At 42.4% G+C, this 11,817-nt stretch overlaps 1 protein-coding gene across 1 annotated transcript in view; it reads right to left on the minus strand.

Annotated features, from left to right (window-relative positions):
- Nucleotides 1-11,817, minus strand: part of SETDB2 (SET domain bifurcated histone lysine methyltransferase 2) — a 51,758-nt gene that overhangs the window by 30,012 nt on the left and 9,929 nt on the right. Inside the window, exons 8-14 of the mRNA XM_058825585.1 lie at nt 11,526-11,695; nt 10,562-10,784; nt 9,601-9,685; nt 8,542-8,635; nt 7,542-7,870; nt 6,753-6,841; nt 4,609-4,708 (exon numbers count right to left, since the gene is read on the minus strand). Coding sequence (XP_058681568.1) covers nt 4,609-4,708; nt 6,753-6,841; nt 7,542-7,870; nt 8,542-8,635; nt 9,601-9,685; nt 10,562-10,784; nt 11,526-11,695 — 1,090 coding nt within the window. The remainder of the gene's footprint in view (nt 1-4,608; nt 4,709-6,752; nt 6,842-7,541; nt 7,871-8,541; nt 8,636-9,600; nt 9,686-10,561; nt 10,785-11,525; nt 11,696-11,817) is intronic.

Below are 11,817 nucleotides of genomic sequence, written 5' to 3' on the forward strand. Positions count from 1 at the left end.
TAAAACTGCAACAGGATAAAGGATGCTTGCTAAAGAACTGGGTGTGCTTTTGGCTGTTGTTACTTTGGCTTTGTTGATCTGTCCCCAGTGGGCCTTGTTTCTCACACAGCCTGGGATGCCACTGGCCTTCTTGGCCACCTGGGCACACTCATGTTTAGCTGCTGTCTCCCAACACCCCCAGATCCTTTTCTGCTGGGCATCCTTCTAGACACTCTTCTCCCAGCCTGTAGGGCTGCCCGGGGTTGCTGTGACCCAAGTGCAGGACCTGGCACTCGGTCTTGTTGAACCTTCTCCAGCGAGCTCATCAGGCACATTAACAGGCATATTCTGGCTCATCAGGTGTCAGAACCCAGGACATTCCTCTGGCTGCCCTGGCTGATTCGAGACCCTGGCAAGGGGCTCAGAGGCCTTGGCACAGAGTCAAAAACACCTGTGCCTTCCATTTTAGCCCATGGAAAAAATTATCAACTTAGTGTGAAGATTTACTAGCCACAAGAGTTTGAGTAGAATGTTAATTTGTCACAGGGTGAAAAAGTAGAATTTTGGGGATTTAGAATGGGGGTTCAAGAGGCAAGATGGAGGAATCTGGGCATGTCCTGTCCTTCTTCTTCTTCTTCTTGTCCTCCATCTTCTGCTGTGATGGTGACACTTTTTGATTGGTTTAGAATAGAGACAGACTGTCTAACATAGGTGATAGGTACTGGAAAATTATTGTAAATAAAGTACACGTAGTTCTTAGTATAATGTACACGTAGTTTTTAGTATAAAAAGTTAACAGCACCTCAAGGGCAGTTGCTGTGCCACAACCCGACCTGCTGGACACATCTCCGCAGGTCAGAGAAAGATGTAATAGATGAGAAAAAATAAACAACCTTGAAAAGGAGAATGGACAAATGTCAACTTCTTTGGTCGCGGGGCTGGGAAAAAAAAGACTTTCTAATACCTTGGGGGTCATCTCAACCACAGAAACCCGAGCATCATGAGGCTGCACCAAACACAACATGGAGCTTTTAAGATCTGTTCCCTTAACCAGCTAGACCAGCTTTGGCTTTTCAGCACTGCTGGCATCACTCCAGTTGGTTTCCCAAACTCCTTTGCACCTGCCCACACGCAGCATATCAGAGCTAAGATCAACTCCTGCGTCCAGGCTTGCAATTAGATTATATCTATTAGCCAAATACTGCTACACAATTCCAATTCCCAGATCTATTACCTAGATTATACTCAAATGAGTTAACGTGATTCAAGCACCCACAGGTGCATAAATCTTAAACTAGTAAAATCTTCCTAACAGAAGTCTGTTCTTCAGCACAGGAAAAATTCTCCGTGGAGAATTCCAAAAAATGTCCAAAACCCTTGTGAGCTCTTCCTTCAAACTGTTGTGCTATCAAGCCATATAGTTCTGTGAAAGAGCTGGAAATAATTGCTCAGTGCTTTTTTGGCCAAAAAAAAAAAATTTTAATAAGCTCCAGTCCAGTTTCTTTTATACTTACGCTGTAAGCTTCAGCTGTCTTTGCACTTTTATGCTTATCTTGGGTACTAATACTTATTACCATGGAGCCCTTATACATCCTCATATGCCTACTGTCCCTCCATAGGGACCATCTTGCTCACCGTAAGAGCTGTGATTCACACCTCAATGCAACTTATTCCCATCAGGCACTCTTCATTTATGATGCCCCCGACAGGCTGATGAGAAGTCCCAAATGTGTCATTCCACAGGTACTTCACTTGGAATATCTTCATCTGTTTTTCCATCAGTGCTTGTGCTCGGTGCTTCTACACACTGCTCTGCTAAAGCATGGGTGACATGAGGGGCTGTGCTCAGAAATATCCTCATCTGTAAGCTGTGACAAGCAGAGGAACAGTCAGCAGAGCAGAGAGAGCTCAGGTGAGCATTCCTGTGGTCACTACCTGCAGAAATACTTGCAGGACACCCTCAACAGAACATGTTCTAGCAATACTATAGAAGCAGGCAGAAATGACACCTTGTAAGGTGATTTTGCTCATGGATAGTTATGATCCCTGGTCTGGAGGAGGACAATGAAGAAGCACCAGGCAGGAGACAGACCTGATAAACCCAGCTAGCCAAAAAGCCCTGTCTCATACACAGGCCTTCTGTGACATCTACACTCACAGCAGGCTCTCCCACAGCTGCAGACCACATGGAGCAAGTAAGTGCTGCCTCTTTTAAATCATCAGGTCTGTTTTCCTGCATTAAGAAACAGGGCTCTTCCTCACCAGCCCAGTATCATTAATTCCTACCACTGATCTGGAATATATCATCAACAGCAGTAAAATGTACCTTCTTCCACCCCCCATTCCTGAAGCTTTAAAAATATTCCTGAATCATTTAAAAAACATGTTTTACATAGACACAGATGTTTTCTGCATTTTCATTTGTTTACAAGGCTAATACCACTCCTGGGTTACCTGTGGGTTTTGTCATACACATTGGCATGTCCCTGGTTAATGCTGAAAAGATGATCCCCCAAGGCATATTCCCTCTGAGTACAGACCTTCAGATCTTCAATGAAGCAAAAAGCAACTGGGCTGAGTGCTGCCTACAGCTCACACAGGGGCTGCAGTGACAGAGGGGCTGATCAGGGTAGCAGTGGGTGGCTCTGACCCTCTGAAGAGGTACTGCACCATCAGTGGGGTAGCTCTGCTCTTCTGCATTTATCCCTGAAGATGGGTGGTGAAAGCCCACACAAACCCAGAGTACAATGACAGGGACCAAAGCTGAGGAGAGGTTTGCTTGCTGGATGTGTCAAACTCTCAAACAGAGCTGAGAGAGAGAATATCTGAGGTTTCACAGTAAGCAGAATGGTTCACAGGTCTGTTATCTCTGTGAAAGGTCCACTTTTAACAGGCTGAAACTCCTTATACATGATCAAACTTGAAAAATCCAAGAGCATCATGTGTTGCAATACAACCCCATGATTTTTTAAGCTTGAAGCATACAAAACAAACAAACAAAAAAACCCACTTAGGGCCACAGATACCATGTTTGTCCACAGTTACACAGCACAGATACAACCCAATTAAAGCAGAACCCTAAGCCATGAGTGCATTAGATATCCACTGCCTCCTGGCCTCAGGGCTGAGAACTGGCTCCTGCTTATCTTTCATTTTGCAGTATAGGCTTGGACATAACCAGGCCACGACCTTCATTTGCTCCAACCATTTCCCTGAAAACCCCCACAGGAGCAGAGTGACATGGTGAGCACTGAGGCATATGGACTGGAATCTGGGATACCAACCATGCAATTAACACATGAATAGTGGTGGTTTTTCCAAGACTCATTTATCAAGGAACAAAGAAAGGTGCAGGTACAAGAGTCTCATGTTTACCTTCTCCAACAAAGGTAATTTTACTTCAAGCCAACCACTTTATTCCATAAACGACAGTCTGAGTGAACCTTTTTTTTAGGTCTCGTGCTAATCAGCTGGCTGTATGGCAGTGATTTCCCTGTGAGCTAGGATGCTCTCAGCATTACTCCTCGAGGCTGACACATACCTGATCAGCTGCAGGCTTCTGGTAAGTGACACACAGTCTTGTACTATAGTGCCCCTGGATTTTGTATTATTAACTTTAAATCATTATCATATCCTCTGCAGTAACAGAGTAAAGTTTGCCATCAAACTCCTTAAGTCTTACTTTTACAACATTTTTAATAAAACCACTTTTTTTGAAACCTTTGGCAGTGGTTCTTCAAGCATCTAAACTGCTCACCTGTGCCACCTCCTTGCTTGCCCAAGGCTCCACCACATTCAAAAGCCACACACCTGCACAGCCATCCCTTGCTCCATTTCAGAGCCACCTCCTGCATCTGCGCTCCCAACGCAGCTTGTTTCTGTCTTACCAACAAACCATGTGGTAAGCAATTCTGTGGCCCACCTGTCCCATACACAATATGGCACTGAGATGAGGTACACTGGATTTCTCAAGGATTTCTCTGTGCGTCACAAATGTGGAGAGGGGAACAATCCAACAAAACCCAGTCATTTCTCTCCTGCTGCAGCAGGACTTGTCCAGCTCATTTTGTAGCACAAACACAGCTCTGCAGAACTGTTCTGTTTAATTCTGTCTCTGTTCAGGACAATCTGTCCCACCGGATGCAACAGACTTAGGTGTATTTGAACAATTCCTAGTGCCCAGACAGGCAGTCTTGCATTCATAATAAATCTCAGAAACCTGAGTTTTGCTAACTAAGCACTGTGGAGAGGCACAGAAAACACCAAGGAACTGCTGCTCTCATCAGTCATGTCTCTGCTGCAGATGGCATGGAGCAGGAATTCTTCCAGTGCACTGTGAACTTTGCTTGTGGAGGGAGCAGGGAGGAGGAAGACCAATTATCCAGGAAAGACTCGATGCCTGCTCTGATGCCTGCTCTTAGGACAAACAGTTCTATTTCTGTAAACTACAAAAGTGACATTTGAATGTAAATTTAAAAAACCATCAGGTGAAAGGCATTTTAGTTGAATGCAATTAGCACCACAGACTTGAGGGCTGTTTGCTGAGTAGTCATCCCTTCCAGCATATAAATTCCCAGGTATGAGATGTGTTGACAGTAGGAAAGCTTTTGCCTATAAGGTTTTTTTCCTGCACTTCTGAACTCCACAGTGACAGGAAATTTCTGTCTCTGGCATGCTTCCAGCTTCATAACCATAATCCCAGGTGAGTTCGGTTCCCGCTTTCACATGTCTAAGGAATAAAACAGTTAATTTGCTTGAACTAAGTGAAACAGTACTGCGCTAACAATTTGTCACCAACAACACACATGCAAACCCCAAAATTGTAGGGGGCAGGGAGCATCACATAGACAGCTTGGGATGGGAAGGAAACAAGGCAGACAAGGAGTCGCTGGCACACTCATGCTCCTTTGGCTATGGAAATTACAAATAGGGTTGGAGTCTATTTCTAAAGAATGTGCTCTAACCTAGAGGGAAATTCTGGGAGACAAAAATCAAACAAAAAAAGCCACTACAAAGCCAAAGCCAACCGAACAAAAAACCAAAACCAAAACAACAACAAAACAAAAACCACTAAAAGAAAAACCCAAAACCCCTTAAAACAAAACAAAACAAACAAAAAAAGGAAATTCACATAAATAATACATCTAAATGAATAACATAGTTTTCAGTTTTGTTATTTTTGCTATGTACAGTGCATCACTGAAGTTTGAAGAGATCTTTAGCTATATTGCTGAAGACTGTCATCTTTGGTCTGGCAGGCTACCTTTTAATGAAATTGCACTATGTGCACCAAGCTCAAACTCAGAATTAAACACGTGCTCCTCATGAATTAGCTGCTCTGGTAGTAAAATAGAAGAAATGTCTAGGGCAGGAAATTCATTGTCCAAAATGAATGCCAAACTAAATACCTGAGATTATGATGCTGAGGAACAACTGATGGAAAATGTAAGAAAATATGAATATTGTGATGAAGAGAGTAATTCTCTGATGTTTCTCACTGGATATGGTATAGGGGACATCCAGTGAATTCCTAGGCAGCTGACTGAGAACAAACAATAAGGACTTTTCATACAGCACTGGGATAACTGCAGCCTGGGACTTGCTGACTTGAGATGGTCTAGAGGCCAGACATGTAAAACAAATAAAAAGGCCAGGCATGTAAAACAAATAAAACTTGCCCAGGTGACTGGGCAAGTCCATGGAAGGCACACAATTAAGCTCAATGATCCAGATGAAGTCCTTAATTTAGAAAAGTTGTAAAAGGGTGATGTCCAGAAAATGGAAGAGCCAGCGAGGGGAACTCTCCTTCAACAATCTTCTTCCCTAAGTGTCTTTGCTGTCACTGTTATCTCTCTCCAGTGGCCTCAGTCCTCACTACACTTCTTTACCAAGTGCCTGAGCAAGAAAGACTCTAGCTAAAACAAAATCCTGTTTTGGATGTATTTCAAAACATTGTCCTCACAGTTCCTCCCAGTACAATCCACAGCATCTGTCATATGGAGCAGAGCTGCAAGGCTTCACAGAAGATCAATGTTCTGTGGATTTGGTTTGTTGGCACAAATTCTCCCCTCTCTGTTCTGTTCTCACCTAGTTCTACTGCTGACATGCATGTCAGCCAACTTCATTTATACAATTCATCTTTCCTCTCCTGCTGCCATACTGTGTCTTGCTGGCACTAGCTCTCTGTACCTCTCTTTCTGTTAGACACCAAGGAAATATCTGCATCTCTTACTTTCAGAACACATTTTCACCTCTGTGTATCCTATTGTCATATCCCCAGGACATGCTGGGCTACATAAAGTCCTGCTTGTCTTGACAGCTCTGAGGAAAAGGACTGAAGCCTTTTTGGCCCACGAAGTGTCTCAACCTTAAAATCCTGTGGGGTTCAATCCTGCCCTATGTGAGGCAAATCTGGTGGCCATTCCTTGAGACACAACAGTAGGATGAGTGGATCTTGGCCTTCTGAATGACCATGCTGAGTAAAACCTATTCTTGCACTGAAGAAGATTATCACTGAAGTGGACACATCAAAATTAACCTTCTCTACTTTACATTTCAGTGCAAAACTGAAGCAAAACTCATTAATGATAACCAATGACTATTTCTTCTGCCTTTAGTGCACAATAAGAAGTCACCTCTAAGGCAGTTTAATGCTTTTATGATCTAAGCATCTGCCCCACCCCTCAGTATAATTATACTCCAATAAGTGAGCAGTGTTTTTTTTTTTCCTCCTAGTGCCTTAAATGAACAACATTAAACTTCCAGAAATTCACCTGTTTGTGAAGAATGCAACCCATGGAAAACTTCTGTTGTGAGTTTCTACAAACACACTTTGTGCAAAGAGATTTGGGCAGCAGCTGTGCTGTAAAACAGATAATCTGAATTAGTAACAGCCCAACACCACATCGTTGGCTGAAAAATGACGTCAGATATCACTTTGTATCAGATATCTTTCACCAGTAAAGGCAGTTTCTTCCTTCCCTTCTTGAGCCCACATGGAAAGTTTATCACTCAATGCCATTGCCAGGGCAGCAGTGCTAGGGAGCAAGCAATGGATTGCATGATTGTGTGTTGGCCAAGTACAGGATGTGAAAGGTCACTCAGGTACAGGTAAGAACATGTGTATGCTCATGAGAACAGAAGGAAGGCTTCTGCAAGATGCACTACTAATATTAACACCGTATTACCTCTGCAAAGAAGAACAGTTTAAACATATGCAAGAGTTTTGCTGTAAGACATATTCATGCCAGTGAAGAGAAATAAATTATTTGTGTAAGGAAGGCATGTTCATGCCAATGAAGAAATAAATTATTTGCAGCATACCTGCAAGATAAGTCTATGACGTATTTGTCTTAGCTGAAGGTACTTGGCAATTGAACAGCCAGTGTGACCCAACCTATTGTCCTGTCACCTGTGATGGCAGGGAGCACCACATGTGCCTCTCTTGTCGTGCACCCACCACCCATACTGTTTATGTGCAAAAACTTTCTAGTCAAAGCTTAAATAAGTAAATGATGTATTTGCAGAGGCAATGAAAAGAACCCATGCAATTTAGTACTTACATTTAGAAAACGACCCACATTTCCTTCTTTTGTGGCATCCAGTACATAAATATTTTCTTCATTACTGTTCTTGGGAAACATCCCATCATCCTCAGACTCCTCACAAAGTGCATCTTGTTTTGGCTGCCTGCTATTTTCTCTGCAGTCAGCTTTTAGGGGTGCATTGCTGGATGGCCTCACAACACAGGTGTCATCCAGCACACTGGGCTTGCCACACTCAACACCCTGCAGTGACAGACTCTTCCTTTCACATCCTGCAGTCTCTACACCAGCAGAGTCAGTCTGTCCAATGTCCATCAGATGATCTTCCTTCTGCTGCTGGGTGCATTCTGTCAATGGACATGTATGTTATTTCTCAACAGCAGTTTAATGCCAAAGCCTTTCCCTTGTTTGGCCCCAAACTCTCACCCACCCACTTTTCCCACATCCTCCAGAATCTAGGCAGCTTACTTGCTATCTACAAGTCTAGAACACAATTTTTTCATGTCTCTCATCAATCCTCCCAACAAATGACTGTTTCCTGCTGTGATGCCTAAAGCACTTGCTCAAGGTGCCTCTGAGTGACCTAGTGTCTCACTCTTCTCAAATCCCATTCCAGACTGACTTTTCCCACATAGCATTTTTTATCATTCTCCACTTTAATTCCCAAGAGAATCACAAACTGTAATTAAGACAGAAGCAAAATGGATGTGCAAATAGCATCAGTTTCACACTGCCTCTCCAGCTTGACGTCTCCCCACCCCAGTGTTATATCCTGTTCAATTTTTGTTGGCTGGAACAGGTACTGGCTGTGACACAGCAAGATCTGCAAGGCTGACTTTCCCACAACTGCACACTATTTGAGAAGCTGCTGTCTGGACAGTCCAACTTGTCTCAACATCTATGGACAGCATTGCTCTACTCTAAGAAGTGGCCTGCCCACACTGTCTACATTAAAGTCTATCCCCAGATGGGACACAACTGTACAAAGCATGCAGTACATAGAGCTCTGCAAACCTACTTTCTTTTCCTTTCTTTGTTCCACTGGTTAGTTTTGTTTTGCTTGGTTGATGAATCTGAGAACTATCATCTTCATCTGAGCTGGTACTGTGCACCTGTGTATCAAATGAAAAGGCTGTGATGTGCTGCATGCAACTCTGGGCCAAAAGTGCATAGCAAGTGGCTTTTAGAATTTCAAGGCTGAAGTTTCAAAGCTATTGTAATGCATAGCTGTGGCTGAATTTGGCAAGTTAATACATTGGCTGCAATGCAACATTTATCTTAATTTCAAATTCTCCTTCATAATAACCAGGAAAGAGTCTCCCAGTAATTAAGACATGTAAGTAAGTGCTAAAGTCCCAATTATTTCACCAGAATTTTAAGTTGCTTAGCCAAATACCAAACATGCTTTTTACACAGTTTCAATGAAATGACAAGATGTGGCAGAATTTCTCCTCTCCCATCAAAAAAAGGCAATTAGTTATGGGACCCCTAAAAAAGACAGCAGTACAAAAAGGTTGGATGAAAATTTCATGTGCATTTCTTAAGGGCAATAAATCCAGTAAAACCTACAGCATGAGCTTACACCAGCTTTCCTCCTCTGCACATGTTTGCAGGCAACACTTCACACTCATAAAAGGTCAGGAGTCACATTCAGGTCAGTTCTCCCAACTCTGTTACTGTATGAGAAAACTGCATAGACATCCTGGAATTCCCTTCTCTCCCTGCTGTGCCATTCTTTGGGGAGACATCACACAAATATTATCACTCTGACCCCCTAACCCTGTACACAAGGGGTGCAGGGGGAGAATGATTACTTCAGGCTCTTGAGGAATGTAAGCGAAGGGGGGAGAAGGGAAGGCCATGACAGTAGATAGTGCTGGTCTGGGGGAACATGCTGAAGGATTGGTAATGGAGAGAGGATGGGATGCAGCTTCCAGCATGACAGCCTAGCTCACAGTGTGACCCAATCTCATGAAGAAAGGTCATTAGAACTATACAAACATACAAGATGAAAATGTCAAAGTTAACATACATATTCCACACAGTGAAAAATGAATCTGTTAAAGCCACTTATTACCATTTCTGGCTGGTGATTGCGAAAAATAAGTGTTCTAGTTCCAGGCCTTCTCACTGCTGCATTACTTGAGTTCTTCTGATGAACCCTGCACAGAAAGGTCAGAAGGAAATTATAAAAGACAAACAGACCCATAAGTAACTCTCACAAGACACATTTCTCTAACAATCTCTAGTTCCAGTCTCTTCTCTAGAAGGAACTACAGCAGAGCCTGTGGTCTGGCCTCACCCCATGTTCTGTGAGTATTTTGTTTTTAAGAATTGAGAACCTAGGTTAGGTTCTTTACTGCATTTGTAAGAAAGCAGTTGCTCAAACTTTTTTGAGAGATCAGCAGCTGCTTTTAAATTTTTTTCCAGCTGTCATGCTGAGAACCAAATTGTCTGCTGCTTTACTATTATTATATCAGATTATCTCAAAATAGAACACCTACAGAGTTTTGTCTTTTCCTGTTACTACTTTCAACAATTTTGACAGTACAGCTTTCAACTAGGAAAACATATTCACTGCAAAAGTGAGGTGCTGTCAGACTCTTAACAGGAGAGGTTAAGGTTTCTGGCAGGAAAGGTTATGTTACAAATAAAAGGTTTAGAGACTGGGAGCAAAGGGCAGAATAGCTGGTGGCTGATGTATTATCAAACCCTTCAGTGTCATCAAGTATCTTTAAACAATTTATTTCAAGTATACTTTATTAATTCTTTCAAATTAGCATTCCCATTAATGCCCTGAACAGATCAAGTATACCCAAGAGATGAACTGAATTTCTAGAAAATGCCAAGCGGTACACATAAGTAAAATTAATACAGAGAGAAAACTCTGTCCCACAAATAATTGGGAATTTAAAAAGAAGTTCAGAAAGAAAAAAACACCACCCTCATATGACGACATACTCTAAGTGATACAACAGAATTCCTTGATTAGCAGAATATTAGTTTTGTTATGCTTAAGCTTACTTTCATAAACTTACAGAGTTGATTTATTTTCATTATCCACAGTCTGAGACAAAGAATCCTGATTCTCAAGAATGTCATTTTTGTCAGTCTGCACTAGTTCAATCACTGAGTCTGAACGACCAAGGTCAAGTTTTCTTTTTTTGGAAGAAAAGTCATGGCCTCTATCATTCACTGCACTTTTCTCCTTCAGCTCTTGCTCACTATCTCCCAAAACTTCAGCTCTGCTCATTAATCTGCCTGAAAGAAAAAGAAAAGTTTTCTTGCTTTTTTTAAAATGCTTGTTTGCTGAGTCACACTCACTAGCACAGGTCAAACTTACATTAATAAATAGAAGAGCATTACTTGGGAAAGCAAAATATGAATGCTGTCTGTAATTCTATAATGTCAATAGAGGCTGGAGTACAAACTGAATTAGAGAAGGGCATGTAGTAATAAGACAAAGGACAATGGCTTTAAACTACTGGAGAGCACATCTAGATTAAATATTAGTAAGAACTTCTTCACTGTGAAGGTGGGAGGTCCTGGCACAAGTTGCCCAGAGCAGCTGTGAGAGCCCCATCTCTGGAAGTGCTCAAGGTCACTCTGGGTGGGGTACTGAGCCACCTGGTCTAGTGAAAAGTGTCCCTTGCCCATGGCAGGAATGCAACTAGGTGTCTTTTAAGGTCCCTTCCAACCCAAACAATTCTACAATTTTAAGAATTTTACTGAAGGAAAATTAACCGTGGTGTAGGATGCACAGATTTATGAGGGAAAAACCCAGCAATCTGAGACAGCTTTTGCTCCATTTGTTTGTCTGTCACCGTCTCATAGCAGAGCTTTTCCAAGTTCTTATTCATATTGATCATATTGCAAGTTAAGATTACATTGACACACTTCTCTTCCAACCCTGTATTTCCCTGATCTCAAAAAAAATCCAGGGCACACACTGTGGGAGAGGAAAAATTATGCTACATGTCTTCACAGGTCCCCTCCTGCTACCTGAGTAAGTACAAACAAATGTCCCCTTGTCGATGTCATCCAGGCAGCGGACACCCCAGCCCTTCTTCTCCGTGTTGAACACTTGCAGCCTGACTTGAATGCCATGCTGCACAACTCTGTTCTGACACATCAGCTTGTCACACCTGCACAGCACACTACACTCATAAATCCTGGCAAGGGAAGAAAAACAAAGCACAACATAAATGGATGCATTAGCATAACAAAGTTCCTGTTATTAATTCCCTTTCGAAGCATCAACAAGGCAGTGGACTGAAATATACAGACTCTGGCT

Source organism: Ammospiza caudacuta, chromosome 2 (assembly GCF_027887145.1).
Source record: "Ammospiza caudacuta isolate bAmmCau1 chromosome 2, bAmmCau1.pri, whole genome shotgun sequence".
Classification (NCBI taxonomy): Eukaryota; Metazoa; Chordata; class Aves; order Passeriformes; family Passerellidae; genus Ammospiza; species Ammospiza caudacuta.